Below are 22,003 nucleotides of genomic sequence, written 5' to 3'. Positions count from 1 at the left end.
AATAAAAATAAATAAATCAACTAATATATCATACATCATGACAAGTGCTATAGAGAAAAATAATGTTGGGGAAGGAAGTAGGGAATATTATTGAGGCAGGGGAAGAAATGGTTTACAATTCTGAAAGGATGATCAAAGAAAAACTCATTGTTGAGAAAGTAATGAGTAGAGACCTGAAGTAAGTGAGGGAGTGACGGGTTATGTCCAGGGCAATAATGTTTCTGACAGAGGGGAGAGTCATTTCAGAAGCCTGGAGGCATGTGTAAAGCTGTTAGAATGCCAGATAGTCAGCAGGCCAAGATGTGCAGAGATCCCTAAGTGAAGGGGAAAGAAATACAAAATGAAGGCAGAGAAATCACAAAATTGGATAAGTGGTGCCTTGTAGGCCATGATGATTTTAGTTCATACTAAAATTGAGTTAGGCTGCCATTGTAGGGTTTGTGAGCCCAGGGATAACATGGTCTGAATTTTATTTTTAAAAGGATCACTCCAAGTGTTACATTGCAAAGAATAATGTAAGGTGGCTGGTGTCGTAGACTAAAGTGGAATATAGTAACAGTGAAATACGTTTTGTGGTAAAGCTTGGTAGATTTGACCACACAAAATTGTGAAATTACCTGTGGCACAAAAAATATCAAAGTTACATACACACAAAAGAACCTTGCGATTATTTATTAATGTCCTTAATTTATAATGTTAATACCAGTAGAAGAAAAAAAAAAAAACACTAGAATCTCTGAAGAAACACAATTGTTAACATGCCTATTAAAAATGTTTAACCTAGTGTACTTATATACCATTTTGTCCTTTCAAATCAGCAAGAACTTTAAAAAAGAATAATCCTCATTGATTGTTAGAGTATGTTGAAACATATTTCTATACATTACTGATCATAGTTAAATCGCTAAAAACCTTCTTTAAATCAGTAAAACAGTATATCTCCAGAGCTTTAAAATATTTTTGTCCTTTGAGAAGTTAACTTTCATGAATCTTTCCTAAGGAATTTATTTAAAATACAATGACTTCATTTATAGTATTAAAAACTTATAGATAACCATACATCTCCAACAATAAATAATTGAATAGTATTTTATAAAAATATTTGTGAGTTATCCTACCAACATGAAAAAACTAGGCAAAATATTAAGTTGAAAATAGCATTATACAGAACAAAATAATCATGATTATTATAACTGTAAAATATGTATGAAAATTTCTTAGACAAATCAAGTAGAATAAAATAAGCAATTGATATGGGAGATTTCAGAAAGAACCATTAAGCTTGATTTAATGAATAACTAGCTCATATTATTAAAAGGGAAATGTGGAATATGCAGTCTCTTAAGTTCATACAAGTCTTGTAAAAATCAATGATGAACTTAGTAATAAGGAAAACCTGAATACATAACAAAAAGTTGAGATATTGCCAAAATCCAATAGAAAGCGGTAACAAACCGCTGACCAATGACCCCAGAAATTAGCCTATTAGAAGTCACCAAATCCTCTGCTGAATAGATTTCCTCAAAACTAAGATTATATTGTATAGACCAACAGTTTTACATCAAAATTTACCTCATTATTCTATAAGAAAAATTTATACTCACAAGTGATTTCTGTTTTGAAATGTGCTCTGAAATCATGTGAAAAATTCTAACATTGGAAAATCAGAAAAAGTAGACTAGAACAAAGGAAAAATTAAATATAAAAAGGAAACAAACGAGAAAAAAGAAAAAGCTTGTTTATTGAAAAGATCAATAAAGTAATTAAACCACTATTAATTCTAAATGAGGTACAATGAAAACAAAATATACAATATTAGGAAACACAGAGGGACATAGCCATTATACTTGCTATTAGAAAAGCTATAGAAAATATTATGTATAAACTTAAAAATATAACTTTTAGTCTAGGACACGGATTTTCTGGCAAATGCTAATTCTCAAAAATTAGGTCACGAAGAGTTAGAAGCATGAATAGATGGTAGAAAAAAATAGAATGATTGTTAAACTTTATCATTAAAATTGCACTATGGTTTTAAAGTTAAAGTTCCTTTATACTTTAAGGAATAGCTAATGTCTATGTTTTAAAAGTTAGCATAATGTACTTGGAAGGCTGAGGCGAGAGAATCATTTGAGCCCAGAAGGCAGAGGTTGCAGTGAGCCAAGATGGCGCCACTGCACTCCAGCCTGGGCGACAGAGGGAGACAGGGTCTCAAAAAAAAAAAAAAAAGCTTAGTATGATGATAACAGAATCAGATAAAGATAGCATTCTCTGGAGCTCTCATTCCCTCTTTCATGATCTCTTCCTTCTCTCTCTTCCTCTCTTCCCCATGCACACACATATTGCAGACCAATTTCATTCAAGAACATGAAAAAATTCAAAATAAAATATTGAAAATTTGGATCTAATAGTGAATTAAGAAAATATCACTACATGACCTATTATTTTTTCCCTAAGAATGCAGGAATATTTCAACTGTAGTGGGAAATCTAACAGGATATTTCATTATGTCAGTACATTAAAGTACCAAAACTGTATGACTTTATTAATAGCTTAATGCATTTAATTTTATTTTCAAAATATTTATAGTAATACTCTAATTAGGGAAATTAAGAGGCATCCTAAACATGATAAAGGTGATTCAACAATACTTAGTAGCAGCCATGTTAAGGAATGAAGAACTAAAGACTATTCATTTATCATTAAAAACTAGTATAAAGATTATATTACTGCTTCTACAATCAGGAATGTTATGTGGATAATCAGTTTCACTAATATTTAAACATTTTTGTAAGTTTTAGCAAATGAAATAAGGCAGCAAGAGGAATAAACTGTGTAACTACTAGAAAAGACAAATTATTTTCAGATTAAAGGATTTATACCAAGAAAAGTATGGGTAATATTTTTAAATGGGATGTATAAACATTTATTTAAATAACTAAATCTGCATAAATATTCATAAGTTATAGCTTTTCTTTATATTAGTGATAAACAGAAATAAGAAAATATTACTAAATAATCTTTAAAAATACGAAGTGCCAAAATATCTCAGAATATATTTAATAAGAATGATATAGTTCCTGATTGAATAAAAACACAAAAGTATACTTATGGATACACATAATATGTGAATGAGTGGAGACATGCACCATGTTCCAGAATATGGGAGTACTTGATATTAATATCACTGTATGGATTTAATACAATCCTATTTGGAAAGTCATTGGATTTTTTTTCTTGTTATTTAAAACAAGAAAATTGGGGGTGGGGGTTGTTTTTTTAACCATGTATTTGAAAATCATTCAGAAAAATGTTTAAAAAAATCCAGGGAATAGGTGCTGACATATGAAAATGTACTAAAAAGAGCAAATCCTATACATGTAATAGAAAGATAAAGGGAGCAAGGCGTATTCAGCAACTCTAATAAAAGAATTAATATAGAAGGAGTAAAGTAATTACCTAAAATCAGGCCTTGAAACAATTTTTGACCTTCCTCACTAGAGTTGAAAAGTAGCAAAAGGTGATTTTCCACTGGGGTGATTCCATGGTGATGCTTATCATTGTGATTGTTAGAATTATTTATTGATCCCTGCTTTGTGTAGGGTATTGTGCTAGGAATTGGAATTGGAATTAAGAAAACCTTTAAGAAATGATCACAACTTCCAAGGTTTTGGTGGTATTGGTCTGTATAAGACTGAATCTAAAGATAAACTGTTTTTCTCAATTTTGTTTATTTCATGTAATGTGTCTACCTCTTCTGATTGAACAAGTGAGATTGAGAGTTCACAGATAGTTCACAGTAGAATTTGAATTATATAGATTATAGTGGGATTTTTTTCCTTTTGCTACAAATGTGAGTTCTTAAAAATAAATTCTGCAATATTTCATCTATACCTTCCAAGCTGTGCTACCTCAATCTACAGACTTCTTCTAAAGAAAGGAAGGAAAAAGCTTTGAAATGTGCGTTTATAGGGTTCTCTTAAATTAACCCAATAGAAGAGCAGCACAACAGCAGATGCTTCACTTCTTTCATTTTGTATTTTTGTTACTATAAATAATACTGTGCTGAATTATTTCACAGAGCTAAGAAAAATAGTTTGCCCAAAGAACAGTTTAGCTGCCTGTATATTTTCACAAGCCAATCTAGAGCAGCATTGTCCTGGAAAATCTCTACATGCTATGCTTCAAAACCATTTTCAACATGATTAAGCAAGGCATTAAAATCTCTTTGTGGGGTGAGAAGCTGGAAAGTTGCTTTTATACACTACTTGAGAACTCAATGCATTGGGTCAATAGGGCAGCATTTTAGCTTTCCCATTTCCTTCTTTTCCCCTAATAATTTAATGTGTTGTCACTCCCAGCAAGAAACAAGCTGTCAAAGTAAATAAAATTTACCCAGACTTTTAGAACTGAGCAAGAACTTATAATTTTCTTTCTTTGGCAGTTGTCTGACAATAAAGGTAAGCTCCTAGTCCATGTTAGGCCTTCATTTTATTTATTTATTTTTTTTTTTTAAGAAAAGGCATAGTCTTTGGTAAAGGTTTTATTGTTATCATTGTCAGTTGGGTCTGTACCCATAATTGTGTTTAATGGCTTTATTTTGGCCATTAAAATGGCTTTTGAAAACATTTCTTTCCATCTTTGCACAGAGGGGATACAATGAAATCCGTGAAGTTAAACAGTTCCATTTCACGGGCTGGCCTGACCATGGAGTGCCCTACCATGCTACAGGACTGCTTTCCTTTATCCGGCGAGTCAAGTTATCCAACCCTCCCAGTGCCGGCCCCATCGTTGTACATTGCAGGTAAGTGGTGGTCCAAATGGTGTTGACTGTATGTAATCAGCTTTTTTTAGAGTATCAAGACAAGGCTTATGAGCACAAAAACTAATGTGTGCTTACAAAGTTCCAGCTTGCTTGTATTATAGATAAAGTAAAACAGCAATAAAATAAAAGTTGGCTATAAGTAGTCTATAAAACAGGAACTTAAGAAATGCATACATTCATCCTAATGTGTGTAGTGTTATCCACCATTAAAAGTATAGAAACTCTGCCTTTTAGTGGCAACATCTGTGTTTTGTTTTTATCACTTTTGCAAATCCCGTATTGTATAGAATGCTAGGTTGAAATAGACATTTCTTGCCAATCTAGAAAATTCCCAATAGAATTCCAGCTTTAAAACTAAATTTCAGACATACAGAGTTACTAAATGGCCTAAATTGCAAGGATTTGTGCTGCAAAACAGCTATTTAAAAAAATTTTTTAGAGACTTCACATTAGAGAACCTTGAAAACTGCATCAGTGACATTCAGCAAATATATGCCAAAAAACACAAGCATTATATCCAGACTTCCTTCTAATTAGAAACTTCTCTAAAACAAGCATTTAGGATACTAAAAGCAAATTACATGGCCTCATTTTGAGGTGTGACCAGAAAAATAAGTACTGAATCTGAAAAGCATTTCCTAAATGATGCTGCACACCATTCTCATACGCTCTTCCCTCCAAGCTACATAATAGGTTGTACCTAAGCATTTTTTGCTTTCTGAAAATCCAACCTATTCAGGATTTAAATAACCATGTATAAAAGAGGGGAAAAAAAGCAAAGAATGAAATAAAGGTAAAATATCCCATAGGATCATATACTATGTACCCTGAAAACAAAAAAAAAATTTCCTTTCGGTCCTCCTCATGAAATCTGATGTACTCTTAAATTACATTCCTGTCTCCAACTCTGGGAACAGTGATTGAGAAGATGGTAGGGGACAAAAATAAATAGAGATAGCCACAATAACTTTTGCTTAAATTTCTAAAAGGACAGTGAGCTTAAGAGAAGTGACCAAATCTGGATAACAAGGAAATAATGTTACTAGCCTATCTAAGCACTTAGAAAATGAGATAAATAGGTTTTCAACTTAAGGATTTCTTGATTTATCAGAGAGGTTTACTTTCTTATGAATTGCTTGCTTCAAAAGTGCTCCAAGATTCTCAGATACTCTCTTGAAACAGAAGTGTCATTTTCCACTTAACACTGAAGCATCTCTGGACTACAAAGTGAATTCCCCACTCCCCCCAAAAAATCCTTATTTTGTTTTCCCCAATGACTTCTATATATAAAATTGGAGAAACATTCCGCAGGGGCAAAATAATCACAGTGTATTATAATTAAAGGATACAAAATATGGTGAGATAGAGGAATACATTTTAGTGTTCTATACCACTGTAGGATGAGTCTAGTAAATGATAATGTTTAGTTTGAGAGAGCTAGAAGGAAGATACTGAATGTTCACAACATAAATGATACATGTTTGAGAGGATGCATATGCCAATCACCCTTTTCTGATCACTCTACATTATATGTATTAAAATATCACTATGTACCCAAGAATATATACATTATTATTTGCCAATTAAAGACTAAAATATAATTTTTTAAAGTATTTTTAAAAATTAACTTTAGAATTAAATATAGTAAGATAGTCGCTAGCCTTGTGACTTGCTGGGAATCGTATTCTACACCTAATAATTCCTTTATCTTTCTCTTCAGATCATGATTCTAATAGTCTTTACACTGTTACTCTCCTCCCCTTTGATAACCATCATTCTCTTGCCCACCCCCAACATTTGCATTTCCTATGAAGTGTGGCTCCTCAGATTTCCCATTTAAAGTTTTGGGAATTAATTTTCTTTTGCGTTGGTATTTACAAGAGGTGAAGACAGTGAGTGAGCCAATATTCTCACATTGTTGCGAGAGGACACACAACTAGATGAATCTAAAAATATTCAATCTGCAGTTAAATTTTGAAGCGTGAATCTGCCACTTGATCAATTCTATGAACTTGAAATTATGTGTATTAAATTTACATAAAATGAAAATTGTGAGAGAGGTATGGAACTTAAACAGCGTTATTTTCAATTTGAAAATAATTTAGAACTCTTGTTCCAATCTTTAGTTTATACCAAAGCAGATACTCTGCATGAAGCTATTTGTACATTAATAAGCTTTTACACAGCAGGGACAAGTGTTGTGCCTTGCAGTTTGTTAAATCAATTTGATTCTACCTATCTGACAGTGGAAAAAGTCCTTATTTAAGGTTATGAAGACTAACATGCTTCTTACAATTCATTAAATTTAATTGTTTTTCAGTGCTGGTGCTGGACGAACTGGCTGCTACATTGTGATTGACATCATGCTGGACATGGCTGAAAGAGAGGGTGTTGTTGATATCTACAATTGTGTCAAAGCCTTAAGATCTCGACGTATTAATATGGTCCAGACAGAGGTATGTAGATTTACCTGTAGTGGACTTTTTTTTTTTTTTGCAAACAAAGTGTAGATGTCTCTCATATACACTCTACTCAGCCGAAAGAGTAGATGTTTTTCATGTGGAATCAATATTAGCTGAATCATATAGAAAAATATTGGTGTTTTAATTCATATTTCCATATAGAGAAAATTTTCTGTATTCCTTAACTTTGATGACAGAAAAGTGATACTAAAACTAGTACAAAATTTTCTTTTTCATTCTTTTGGTAGGAACAATACATTTTTATTCATGATGCCATTTTAGAAGCCTGCTTATGTGGAGAAACTGCCATACCTGTCTGTGAATTTAAAGCTGCATATTTTGATATGATTAGAATAGACTCCCAGACTAACTCTTCGCATCTCAAGGATGAATTTCAGGTATTAACTATTTCTAAAACCTCTTTTATGACTTACTACCATTTGTTCTGGGCACTAGGAATCCTTTCAAGGAAGGTCTTTCAAGTCAAATTTACAACGTTTGATCCTGTTTTAAATACAATACGTATCTCTTTCATTATACATATTATATAGTCACTTTTCTATTGATGAATTTGTATCTACTATAACCAAAATGACAAATGAGTTAGACTTAGGGAAGAGCAAAGGGGAAAGGTATCATAAAAGTCAAAAATTAGGCCAGGTGCAGTGGTTCACGCCTGTAATCCCAGCACTTTGGGAGGCCCAGGCGGGTGGATCACGAGGGCAGGAGATCGAGACCATCCTGGCTAACACGGTGAAACCCCGTCTGTACTAAAAATACAAAAAAAATTAGCCGGGCCTGGTGGCGGGTGCCTGTAGTCCCAGCTACTTGGGAGGCTGAGGCAGGAGAATGGCGTGACCCTGGGAGGTGGAGCTTTCAGTGAGCCGAGATCGCGCCACTGCACTCCAGCTTGGGCAACAGATCGAGACTCTGTCTGAAAAAAAAGTCAAAATTAGTGGTGATTTGTGTGTATTTAGTGTGTATTTGTGGCCTTTTTTTCATGCAGTCATACAGATTTTGACCTGGGTCACTCACAATGTGATGAGATCAAGCACATTAGTTATAACTGAGTCTGGGTTCAGTAGTGGCTCACACCTATAATCCTAGCACTTTGGGATGCCAAGGCAGGCAGATCTTGAGGTCAGCAGTTCAAGACCAGCCTGGCCAACATGGCAAAACCTCATCTCTACAAAAAATATAAAAAATAGCCGGGCATGGTGATGCATGCCTGTAGTCCCAGCTACTTAGGAGGTTGAGATGGGAGGGTTGCTTGACCCTGGAAGACTGCTTAACCCTGGAAGGCTGTGGTGAGCCAAGATATCGCCACTGCACTCCAACCTGGGCAACAGAGCAAGACCCTGTCTCAAAAAATAATAATAATAATAATAATAATAATAATAAATGAAGTTTGTAGTACATATTATTTCAAAATAGCCCTAAATGTTTTCACTGCCCTTAAAACATCCCTGAAGGTGGGTGAAAATAAAATCAAGGGCAGAGACCAAATTATTTGATTGTTGATCGAGTGCTCTTTCCAACATGCCACAGCTTATCTTCAAATATGGCAAGCCCAGATGTTAGTACAAATGATACCGTTTCCCACTGTGATGAAGGGTCATCATCATAATGGACTGCCCAATTGTATTTTCTTTGGTTAAGGCGATGCATTTTGCAGGTAGCAGTGTTGTTTAGCGTACCTTTTCCTTTTAAGAAGAGGAGCCCTGAACCATGTGGGTCTTGTTTCTTTGTCACTTCTCAGGCTTCATTAGCTTTAACTACAAAGTCTATCAGCCTGTCATAGTAGCAAATGCCATTGCCTCGCACAAATCCTTCACTTTCTACTTGGCCTTCTAAATTCCTGATGGATCTGTGTTATACTGTTAAATGGGTCACACTGTCTTTTAACCTGGGTTCTCTTTTCTTTTTAGACTCTGAATTCAGTCACCCCTCGACTACAAGCTGAAGACTGCAGTATAGCGTGCCTGCCAAGGAACCATGACAAGAACCGTTTCATGGACATGCTGCCACCTGACAGATGTCTGCCTTTTTTAATTACAATTGATGGGGAGAGCAGTAACTACATCAATGCTGCTCTTATGGATGTAAGAGACTGCCCTCTTTGTTAGTGTAGAGTGCTGTGAAAAGCTACATAATGCAACTGAACACTGGCTAGTTTTCTTTTCGAGGAAATTAAAATAACCTAAAAAGGAAAAGTGGAAACTTTTACTGAAACACATTTTTTTGGAAAATGATTTTAGATTTTCCCTATAGAGATTCTTAAGAACTGTCATTTTGATAGCTTTATTGTAGATTTGGAGCTTGATTGTCAGTTATTATATTCATGTAGTAAATATTGCAAGTTATAAATTTCATCTTAATTATTTCCAGAAAAGAAAATCATGCCTTATCTATTTTGAATATAATTAGAAATGAATTTTTTAAATCACAGAATGCCAAATCCTACAAAAATTGTGTTAATTTGGGAAATTTTTATTTCTGACATTTAATGTTTCAATAATTTACAATTAATTTGTTGGCCATTAATCAATACAGACTATTATAAGTGACTAGAGAAGGGATGGATGGTATTATGTTAACACATCCATCATAATGAAAGAACAATCTTGCCCCATTCTAAAATCTTAAATTGCAGGGTGTTATATAGCCCATAGACAGAACAATATGGAAAGGAAGTTTTCTGTTTTAGTTTTTGTTTTTGTTTTTTTTTAGACAGAGTCTCGCTCTGTTGCCCAGGCTGGAGTGCAGTGGCATGATCTCAGCTCACTGCAACCTCCGCCTCCCAGGTTCAAGCAATTCTCCTGCCTCAGACTCTCGAGTAACTTGGAATACAGGAGCGTGCTACCACACCCAGCTTATTTTGTTTGTTTGTTATTGTTGTTGTTTTTGAGACAGAGTTCGTTCTTGTTGCCCAGGCTGGAGTGCAATGGCACGATCTGGGCTCACTGCAACCTCCGCTTCCCAGGTTCAAGTGATTCTCCTGCCTTTGCCTCCCAAGTAGCTGGGACTACAGGCATGCACTACCGTGCACGGCTAATTTTTTGTATTTAGTAGAGACGGGGTTTCACCATGTTGGTCAGATTGGCATCGAACTCCTGACCTCAGGTGATCCACCTACCTCGGCCCCCCAAAGTACTGGGATTACAGGCGTAAGCCACCGTGCCGGTCCTTCTTTGTATTTTTAGTAGAGATGAGATTTCACCACATTGGCCAGGCTGGTCTCAAACTCCTGACCTCATGATCTGCCCACCTTGGCCTCCCAAGGAAAGAAAGTTTTAAATTATGACTTTGGCCACTTTACTTTGATTACCTTGGAAAGAAGCAAGAAAGCTATCAAGGTTTAGAATCTTTTTAAACAGTTTACTGCCTTCATTTCTAGCTTTTGCCCTTTCTCCTATGAAACCATAGCGAGGAGAAATTAGAAGCCACGGTTCATTTCTTTCTGACTATAATCAGGCTTTCTAAGTTATTGTTCCTATTAAGCCCACATTCTGTTTCTATGAGTAGTCTTTAGTTACTTTACTCTTTTTGGTGCTGCAAAGCAGAATGGTCTAAAGGCGGGCTCTCATCCTTGCTGTGGTCGCTTTTGCCTGTGAAAAGCTCTCATCCTTGCTGTGATCGGAGTCTTGCCTGGCCATTAATCACATCCACTGAAATCACATTAAATCCTAATTATACCTTTTCTTTTTATATTAGGTGTCTGAAAAGGCAAATATACTAAATACAGAGATGGCATACAATACTTTTTCATTTCTGCATCTAAATATGGAATGAAAAAAAGTATGTGTGAACAAGAAAAGGAAAAAATAATAATATTTAGAAAAGCATTGATGCCTTTGAATTTTTTGCCATCGGCATCTTTGTCAAATTTTTCTCAATGTCCAGATTGTCTCCTTTTCTTTTCTTCTTTTTTTTTTCTTTTTGAGACAAGGTCTCACTCTGTAGCACAGGCTGGAGTGTCGTGCATGATCACAGATGACTGCAGCCTCAATCTCCTGGGCTCAAGTGATCCTCCCACCTCAGCCTACCAAGTAGCTAAAACTAAGATGTATGCTACCATGCCCAGCTAATTTTTTTATTATTATTATTTTGTAAAGATGGGGTCTTGCTTTCTTGTCCAAGCTTCTCTTCTTTTGTGTATGAAGTTTGAACCTTGTAATCCACCTGCTCTTACTGTCTACTTAATCCCCTGTGATTCAAAAAAAGACATTTCATAGTTAAAGCTGTTCTGGGGATTTAGTAGTGCAAATGAACCTTTGGAGAAGTAAAGCTGGTTTGATTTACAAGAACAGGGTTTATTGTTCACCTCTTTCTCCCTACCCTTTATCCCCATCGTTAGTGTGATACCCTTTTGCCAGGTCTATGAGGGATTAGGAGCTAAGGCCAAGGATTCTGTAATTTCAAAGCCTTACATATGTTCCTACATTTAGAGGGAAAAAGAATAGGAAATCTTCAGTCTTATTCTCTCTTATCAGCTCCTCCTCATGCATATCCCCTCCCCTGTGGCTCAAAAAATGAGTAGATAGCCATCAGTCTGCTTTGACTTACCTTTGCATGGAGCAGACATTTGATTGGAAAAAGAGCTTACTTTCTTCTAACTTTTCTCATTGTATTAGTTCATTCTCACACTGCTAATAAAAACATACCTGAGACTGGGTAATTTATAAAGGAAAGAGGTTTAATTGACTCACAGTTCCACAGGGCTGGAGAGGCCTCAGGATCCCTGCAATTATGGCAGAAAGGGAAGCAAACCCGTCCTTCTTCTCATGGTGGCAGGAAGGGGAAGGAGTGCCAAGCAAAGGGGGAAGCCCCTTATAAAACCATCAGATCTCATGAGAACTCACTATCTGGAGAACAGCATGGGGGAAACTGCCCCCATGATTCAATTATCTCCACCTGGTCCCACCCTTGACATGTGGGGATTATCACAATTCTAGGTGAGATTTGGGTGGGGACACAGAGCCAAACAATATTACTCATGAACCTTCGTGCCTTTCTTAGGAGACACTCATCCCAGCTGCACATGTAACTTGGTAAGGTTTTGAGGTCATTTGGAAGTAGCCAGGTAAATTATTATTGTCATCTACTCAGATTTATCCTGCAGTCTTCAGCCAATGCTGAATGCCATGGTTAGCAGCATTTCCCAAATGGTGGTAGCATCACTGTAGTCCAAGAACCAGTTCCTGTGCTGATGTTAAGATTCTTGAAGGACTTAAATAGTAGTATGATACAAATGAGTTACAAGATCATTGAAAATTTTTGTCAGCATTAGGGAACTCTATAATCTACTAATTATTATTATTATTGCAAACAATTAGTTTAAATCAAATGGCAATTGTCCAGTCCAGATAAATGTTGTTTTTACTACTCTCTTTGGAAAGAGATAATATCTTGTGTTCTAATCAAGGAGGACTTGGTAAACAAGGAGCTATCTCCCCACTTATGTGGGGACAGGAAGTATATTGCTGTTACTCTTTGGTGCTTCAGGATCTTAAATGGTTGAGACTGTCATTACGACCTTTGATATATGTTAGAAATGCCCAGGAAGCTGTGGAAAGTGGGTTGTCTGCAGGATGTGCAGAATATCCTGATAGTGTCCACATAATGTAAAAGCGCAAGTGTTTAAGCTACTTCTGGTTTTTCTTATTTGGAGTAGAGAAGAATAAAACAATCTTACTTGCACACACACACACTATACACATACCCAGATGATTGATAGACATACCAGGGGTTTTGTGCTTACTTTGCCTTCAGCCTCTCAGAGACTGATTACGTTTGGAAAATTGAAACAGCCCAACAGGTACCTTACAGAGGATGTTAACCTCAGAAGCTCTTTAGTTTCTTCTTTTGTATTTGTCCTGTATTTACATCTTTCAGTAAAGTAAAAATTCAGTTATTGACTTGAATTGCTTTGGAGGCATTGAAATCTTCCACCAAATTGATTCATTACTGTACTAATTCAGTTCATTCCAGTGGTCTGAATCTCTTATTCCATGGTTTAAGCATCACTCTGGCTCCCTCTGCATGTGAAGCTATTGCATCTTACTGGTCCTACATTGAAGTGTATTGTATCTGTTTGTACAACTGATCATGCGTTTTAAGTTTTTATGTTTCACCATCTACCTTGTTTCTTCACAGAGCTACAGGCAACCAGCTGCTTTCATCGTCACACAATACCCTCTGCCAAACACTGTAAAAGACTTCTGGAGATTAGTGTATGATTATGGCTGTACCTCCATTGTGATGTTAAACGAAGTCGACTTGTCCCAGGTTAATGGCTATGGGTTGCTTTTGTGTACTTATGTACAACTTAATAGAGTAGTAATGAAATGCTAAAATCTGCTTTATACTATCCTAACTAGAAAAAATAATACTCTTTTTTTTCTTTCAAAACGTTCATCATTTAGGGCTGCCCTCAGTACTGGCCAGAGGAAGGGATGCTACGATATGGCCCCATCCAAGTGGAATGTATGTCTTGTTCAATGGATTGTGATGTGATCAACCGGATTTTTAGGATATGCAATCTAACAAGAGTAAGTCACTATCGGATCCTTTGAGCTGATCTAGAATAGGTCAATCATAACCAAGATGTGGTATAATTTTATTCAGACAACAGGGAGACTAGAATTAATAAGCACTATATCATCCACCTCAAAGCTAGTAACCATCTTATGCCTTAGTACTAGAATAAAAATACAGGAAAGCAGAAACGCTGGAAGCTAGGTTTTTTGGTCAGTCACTAGACTAACATATTCCCTCAGGAAATACAGATGCACTGGCTCAGTCAAGTTGAACAGCCTAGGCCTCGCCTCTGAGTATATGTAGACTTATCTTAAGGATGACTGCATGTTTTATTAGTATTGACATCCAGCCCAGAAATGGCATGTGATAAAAAAATAAGAACATTGCAATAACAATAATGACAGAGAAGCTGTACTGCAGGAGGAAAGAGACATGTTGGATCAACCATTATAGAAGGGTTCCATGTCACTGTTCCAAGTTCATTATTGATTATCCTACCTGCAATTTCATCTTCCTAAATGTCTCAACCTATGGCTCTACCCAGATCTAAAGGTAGAATCAGTGCTGCTACCACCATGCCTTTTCCCAGCAGCAAAGTAGTAACTGTATCGTCTTTCTCTGACTCCTCATCTGCTTTCCACTACATGACAAATTCAATATGGGTGAGGAAGATCTTCAAAAAAAAAAAAAGTGCTAATAAAGACCAGGCACAGTGCCTCACGCCTGTAATCCCAGCACTTTGGGAGGCCAAGGCGGGCAGATCATAAGGTCAGGAGTTCAAGACCAGCCTGGCCAACGTGGTGAAACCCCATCTCTACTAAAAATACAAAAATTAGCTGGGTGTGGTGGCGGCATGCCTGTAGTCCCAGCTACTGGGGAGGCTGAGGCAGCAGAATCGTTTGAACCCGGGAGGCAGAAGTTGTATTGAACCGAGATCACGCCACTGTACCCCAGCCTGTATAGAGCGAGACTTCGTCCCCCAAAAAAAAAGGTATTAATAAAAGCGATTTAGATTATGTAACCAAATAACAAGCAGAATTGGAAAAGAAAATATTAGTAACTTTCATGGAATTAAGCTCTTTTTAGAGAGAAACATTACTCTGTTTTTTAAAGCACCAGCTCTGTGGCTGTGTATTTTAAGTGTGTGATTAGGATTGTCATGTTTCAGTGTCTCTCATATCGAAATGACTACGTGTGTGTCTGGTTAATAAGTCTATATGTATATAACTATGAGCAGGGACTGGAATCATATCGACTCCTATTGCTCATTTCAGTGGAGAAAAAAAGGGTAACTTCAATCATCTCATAATATTCATGCATATCTTAGATGTTAATTTAAATGGAATCTCATTATGTCTGCACATCTGTTACATTATGGTTCTAGTAATATTTTAGTTGGAAAAAAACAGAACTGCTGAAGACAGTAAGGCTTGTCTGTTAATTGAGCTGTTTATGTGAAAAATATTCTAGGAACAGGAACTGAAATGTTACATTTTTGTCAGCATATTTATTTATTTGTTTGCTTACTTATTGAACTGCCTCTGTATTTGGTATTCTGGTCCTTATTAGTACATGATTTTTTTTCTGTTCTCACTCTCATCATTTAATATATTTAATATATTTCACTGCATCAAATATTTAACATGTACCAACAACAAGTTTGTAGAGTACTATGTAGGGCTTGTAAACTACCAAAAGATGCATGGGATCTTGCCAATCTGATATGATTTACTCATATATTACGTATTCTTCCCGATATTTGTATTTCAAGGTTTAAGGTTTTGATTCATTCTTTCAACAGTACTACTTTTGGGGAAGTATTACGCAAAGTTCTACTGATAAAGAGTGTAGGAATAAAAGATTTCCGTGTACTTAAGGAATCTTTATTTTTTTTCAGGAAGAAAAGCATTACATGAAAATTGCATAATCCTTTTTGTATAAAAGTGATGCGTTTTACAGTCAAAGAGTAAAGAATGTAGAGTGTTTAACTGGGTGATCTGGCATAACTGTGTGATCAGAGATGACTTCTTTGAGATAGTAGTATTTAAGCCAAAATTTAATGAATCAATAGAAATTAGTTGGGGGTTGTGGTAACCCACCATCCTGGTTTGCCCAGGGCAGGAGCTTTCCCAAGACACACAGCCTGCAGTGCTAAGACCAGAGTAGCCCCAGGGCAACCTGGAACAAGTTGGTCATTCTGTTTGGGATTGAGAAGAGCAAGCAAGAAAGAAGTATTCAAGGCAAAGGGTACATACAGTATATGCCAAGTCCCCAAGGCAAGAAGTGACTTGATAAATGGATTAAAAGAAGACAAAGAGAAAGGTGAAGAAGGGGGTGGAGCCAGATCACATAAATTTTTTTAAGCCATGACAACAATTTGGATTTTATGCTAAGATCATTTGAAAATCATTAAAGCAGGAAATGACAAGATTGCATTTGCAGTTCAAAATAATCACGATGCCTATAGTAAGAATGGACTGGAAGGAGATCAAAGTTTAGTCAGGGAGCTAGGAGGTAATTATCAGAACCTGTGACTGGTAGTAGTGTATTGATGTCAGTGGTGATAAAGAGAAGGCAATGAATCTGAAAGTTATTTAGGAAATGTAATCATAGTAATGAATTACTGGATACATAGTGCGAGGGAGAAACAGGTATAATGGATGATTGACATGTTTCCTGCTGTTGTCACTTAGAATGTTTTTTTACTAGCATGTACATATTGAGGATTTATATCAGCTAGACTCAATCCAGTGTAGATGCCATTTGTATTGTAAATTATATGCACCTTTTACTTTTTAGTAAAAATTGTAGTCCCAGCATATTTACATAAAAACACTTCCCTCTACAGCCACAGGAAGGTTATCTGATGGTGCAACAGTTTCAGTACCTAGGATGGGCTTCTCATCGAGAAGTGCCTGGATCCAAAAGGTCATTCTTGAAACTGATACTGCAGGTGGAAAAGTGGCAAGAGGAATGCGAGGAAGGGGAAGGCCGGACGATTATCCACTGCCTGTGAGTGGGGCAGCTCAGCCTGTCATTCATGGGGACTTGGTGCTTATTTTCTCATTTTCAATGTTAAAGACTATCTGGCTTGCATCTTATGGCCCTCCCATGGATGTTATTTTTAAACAGTCTTCCTGTCTCATGAGCCTATAACTAACTACTAAGTTTATTTTGTATATTTTCTAAATATTGATTATTACATAGCTATATTATTTAAACTCTTTGGAACACTACTCGTAACAACTTCTGATTTACACAGTTTACAAATATATCAGAATCTCAAAGTCTAGATTGCAGCAATCTATGCCTATAGCATTTTCCTAAGTATGAGCTACTGATCTAATTTCATCCTCAAGTTTCCTCCTCTCTGTCTTGTACACATATAAAGCAAAATTAAGACACAAATGGAAAACAATTAAAACTACAATGTCTTATTTTCCCAAACATATATGATGGTGTGACCTGTGGTCACTTGGTGCTGCTATCTAAAATGCCTTTGCTTTCTTTGTTTTCAGAAATGGTGGCGGGCGAAGTGGCATGTTCTGTGCTATAGGCATCGTTGTTGAAATGGTGAAACGGCAAAATGTTGTCGATGTTTTCCATGCGGTAAAGACACTAAGGAACAGCAAGCCAAACATGGTGGAAGCCCCGGTGAGTCACAGAATCTTAGACTTGGAAGGCATCTTAGAGATTAGTTAGTCATATACCTACTTATTGATTTGACTTCATACACACATAGGGAATCAGATGTGAAAATGAGACGTTGTGGGGACTTTCCTGCCTAATTAATACATTGCTGAGCATCCCCCTCTACCCACAGACACTTAATCACATATCACATAAACTGCTAATCATGAAACTATTTTCATTTAATTTGGGAAATTTGTAGGATTTTTTTTCTGTTATAGCCAAAAAATATTTGCTGTAGTAATCTTTGGCAAATGGTCCTATAAGAAGAATAAATCCTGTATCAAGGCTGTATGTCTAAGGGATATAGGTTTCATCGGTACCTCAAACACCCGGTATTTTTAAAGGGCAACTGAAATTTAGTTTTGTCATTATCTATAATTATTCATTTTCTGATCAAATTATAAATGGTTAAACTCTCATGGTTAAATTTTCAGCTTTTACCAACTGTAGAGGGCAGTTCATATCATGCTACTTGAGCTTGTCAAGGCTCGTAAAGTCAGAACATAGCTTACAAAATAAGAGCTGATAGGTATGTGTGTGTGTGACAGTTCATCTAGGTGAAGCTGTATGCAGAGTAAGAAAGAAAGTTACACTTATCTAACACATTTTACTTCTAACGAGAGATATCTGTGGGTTACACATATGTATGTGCATGGTGGGATCAGGTTGGGAGCAGCTGTGTAGTGTATGCTCACAGAAAAGTAAACCAGAAAAACCAAGGCATCATTGTTGCTTGCCCTACATTTATCAAGATGATCAGATAACTAGAATGAGCAATTCAATAAACCTTTAAAGTATTTCACCACTTCCTGCTCATGGATTGTTCGCACAAGAGTTGCGTTGCTTCCTGAGACAAAATCTGAAGACTTAGCTTTGTACTGTTTCACATTTACAAGCGGTACCAGACTTCCACCCTTTCTACAGGTGCCCTCAAACTCCTCTACGCCACCTCATTTCCCTGGGTTGTTGCAGCTGTCTACACGAGATTACATTGGTTTTGATTGGGGTGCTGGCTGTGGAGATGAGAAAGGGGGGATGAATCGGAGGGATTTTTAAGGAGGAACTCTCAGATCGTCTTAGCGACTAAATGAATAGTGGTTATGTCTCTAAACTCTTTGCCATTTGAAGATGCCTTGATGTAAACTCTGCCTCCATTTTTCAGAACAAGTCTTAAAATCATCAGTGGGATCACTTCTGACTTCAGAATTCAACTTTTACCTTCAAAGTTAACTGATTTCCCACATTTTTTAACTAAAAAATAATCTATTGTTAAACTCTGCCATTCTGGAACCTTACAAAAAGTTACTATTTTCCTTTACATTCATGTCCCATGAATCCTGAACACCCTGCCCTCTGATTTGTGTTTAATCAGTGTTGATGATTAGTTTAGTGAGCTGTGGAGTTGAGCTGAGGAGTTTGGTGAGATTTAGAGTGAAGGCAAAATTGCTGGAGACTGCTTAAAGAGACATAACTATTTCTAGGCATATTTTGGTTCCTTGAATGCACTCGCCACAGTGGTAGGTGAATTTGAATCATACCTACTTGGCGAATAGTGTTGGAATGATAAAGACCTCTTAAGGAAAGTTTTATTACCCTAGTTTATTGCTGGAGACACCTCGAACCTCTCTTCCAAAATAATATGTATTTTAGACTGTTCTCCAGCCTGAATTTTACCCACTTGAATGAACTGAGTTGGGAATTTATAAATGAATTGCATATTATAAGTAATAGTTTATGATATGGTCTCTGAATTTTTCTAAATTCTTATTATGGAGCAAGTCCATAGATGGGCTTAGAGGAAAGGCAGTTTTAACTCAAAAATTTTATTGCCAATATGTCGTCTTAAACATATAAAGACAGCAGAAATAAATCTTCAGGTAAAAGTAGGCTCAAAATTTAAGGATCACTAACCATTCTTGAAAAATTTGCTTAAATACTCTGATGGATAAAAACAGTGTCAAAAATTAAGAACTTGAAATTATATAAATGGCTATTTAAAATGGCTGGCTTCTTTTTTCTCAAGGAAATCATCTGAAATATATGGAGAAAAAACATTTGCAGTTTATCATTGTAGCATTATAAAATAGAGGAAAAAAAAGCAACTTAATAGTCAAACAATACTTATGTTTGATTTTTATGTGGTATTAAAAGATGTTAAATAACATGGAAAAAGAATTGTAACAACGTTAAATTTTAAAAGTTACATTTAAAATTATATTTTGAGATATACATAGTTATATTTATTCTAAGATAATTATTTCAGCCATGCACAAAAAGAACTGAGGCAAACAGGTGATATGTTAACAATTTCCTCTGATGATAGAATTATAGCTCTTTTTCTCATTCTTTATATTTGTTCAGAATTTGTATATTCTTTATATTTGTACAGAATTGTTCTGTAATGATCAAGTTTGACTATTATAAACAGATAAAAAATTCTAGACATTTAAAACATTGATAGAAAATATGCGGCAAGGATAAAATGTCTTTTTAAGATAAATTTCCTTTTTCTTCAATGGATCATTAGACTCAAGTATAAAATATGTATGCCTAGATATTAATCTCATATATAGAAAAAATAAATTGTAATCCTTGAGTAATCTAAATTGGTTGTCAAGTTTCATTTGGTAACTGTTATTCAACATTAGTCTCTTTCTTAAGTTTTCTCACTTTTTGTGTTTTGACATCTTTCAGGAGCAATACCGTTTCTGCTATGATGTAGCTTTGGAGTACCTGGAATCATCTTAGTTGGGTGAGACTCTTTAAAGTGCATCCATGAAGAAACCTGTTCACCTATTGAGCCAGCAGCTGTTGTACCTGTTACACTTGTGCAGAAAGATTTTAATGTGGGGGGTGGGAGACTTTTACATTTGAGAGGTAAAAGTATTTTTCTTATGAAGTTGTGTATCTTAATAAAAAGGACTGAATTAGTTTTTATTACTATATTAAAGCATCAACATTTCATGCCACATAAATTATATTTAATAAGAACCAGATTGAAATGAGAACGTATTGGTGTTTGTACAGTGAACATGCCACGTTTTTTCTCATGGTTTCAGTAGAGCAGCTACCACATGTTGCATGAGTTCATACTTTCTATGTGGCATTTTTCTCCCATTCTAAAATGAAAGCTGATGAATCTTAAAAGGAAGAAGAAAGGAAAAACTGTGCAAATCATAGTAAAGTTCATTTTTAATATGTTTCCAGTGTAGCAGATCTCTATATAAATATATAAATATATATAACTGGCTTATTTTCTTTTAATGTGCAATGATGGCTGGATCATTTAAAGTTCTTTTTAGAAAATAACATAAGCCAAAGACTCAAGTGTAAATATGTCTATATGGAGAAAGCACATTATATTTATTGGTTACTTACATTCCTTTTTTGATGGCTAAAATACTACCACCACACAATCATCTTTTTTTTCCTGAAGAAAGCTTTTCTTTAGCTAAAATCAATTGTAAACGATTTTTGTAGATTATTTTTTGTATGTTTTAGTGTAAGTAGAGGATAAACTTTTTATTCATAAACCAGGAAGCAATGTTCTTTATAGTGATTCTCTTGTGTACATGCTTGTGGATTAAATTTGTGTAAAATCCCTTGGCAATTGGGTCTTTTAATATAGGACCAAATTAAAACATTTTGCTGAAAATGTATAGTTTTTCACAATTTCATTAGATAAATAATGGTTTGGTGATCATACATGAGAAATGTACACATTAAAAGGCCTTGCTGACAACTTGCACAATGTTGAACGTAGCCTTTAAGCATCATTTAAATTTTAAAGGAATTGAGTTTTTCAGCCTGTGGCCCAGCACTGGTCAAGAAAACAAGATGGCAACATATATGCCTTCAGGGTCAAATTTTAGCAAACTGTAAACTGTCAGGGTGATAAAACGTTTCTCCTGATGTTTACATGCACAAGCTTTGGGTTCTGACTATATAAAGTGTGAACAAATCAATGCCAGATTCCTGTTTTGAGCATTGTCATGGGATTCTTAAGTGAACCTTTCTAAATGTGGTCTTGTTCACATGCTCCACGTAGCTGTAACTTCACATCATCAGCTTGCAGGTTGTAATTGACTAAAGCATTCCAGTATCCTCTTTCTAGATTGCCAGCTCATGACATGGTGCTTATAAAGATTTAATTAAAGTAAGAATGAAATAAAGTTTTTATAATTAAAACAGTTATTGTTTGCACATCATTTTTTCCTCTTAATGTTCATGCATTCACTACTAAATGAGTAGCTTACTCCTATACTTGTTGATACAAGTAGGCCACAAAAACTCTGTTCAAAGTGAAACTAATTTCCAACCTCTAGTTTCTTTTTTTTTTCTATGAGTTTAATTTTTTTTTTTTTTATACTTTAGGTTTTAGGGTACATGTGCACAATGTGCAGGTTTGTTACATATGTATCCATGTGCCGTGTTGGTTTGCTGCACCCATTAACTCGTCATTTAGCATTAGGTATATCTCCTA

General features: G+C 35.6%; 1 protein-coding gene across 10 annotated transcripts in view; it reads left to right on the top strand.

The window, feature by feature from the left end:
- Window positions 1-21,710, top strand: part of PTPRK (protein tyrosine phosphatase receptor type K) — a 560,116-nt gene extending 538,406 nt beyond the window's left edge. For all 10 annotated transcript variants that reach the window (XM_055263595.2, XM_063621231.1, XM_055263606.2 and 7 more), the window contains 9 exons: window positions 4,650-4,804; window positions 7,146-7,281; window positions 7,536-7,685; window positions 9,216-9,389; window positions 13,444-13,575; window positions 13,713-13,838; window positions 16,676-16,839; window positions 17,346-17,481; window positions 20,215-21,710. In XM_055263595.2, coding sequence (XP_055119570.1) covers window positions 4,650-4,804; window positions 7,146-7,281; window positions 7,536-7,685; window positions 9,216-9,389; window positions 13,444-13,575; window positions 13,713-13,838; window positions 16,676-16,839; window positions 17,346-17,481; window positions 20,215-20,268 — 1,227 coding nt within the window. In that variant the 3' untranslated portion in view covers window positions 20,269-21,710. The remainder of the gene's footprint in view (window positions 1-4,649; window positions 4,805-7,145; window positions 7,282-7,535; window positions 7,686-9,215; window positions 9,390-13,443; window positions 13,576-13,712; window positions 13,839-16,675; window positions 16,840-17,345; window positions 17,482-20,214) is intronic.
- The last annotated feature ends 293 nt before the right edge of the window (window positions 21,711-22,003 follow it).

The sequence above is a fragment of the Symphalangus syndactylus genome, chromosome 2, assembly GCF_028878055.3.
Source record: "Symphalangus syndactylus isolate Jambi chromosome 2, NHGRI_mSymSyn1-v2.1_pri, whole genome shotgun sequence".
Classification (NCBI taxonomy): domain Eukaryota; kingdom Metazoa; phylum Chordata; class Mammalia; order Primates; family Hylobatidae; genus Symphalangus; species Symphalangus syndactylus.
This window is presented reverse-complemented; position numbering and strand designations above follow the sequence as displayed.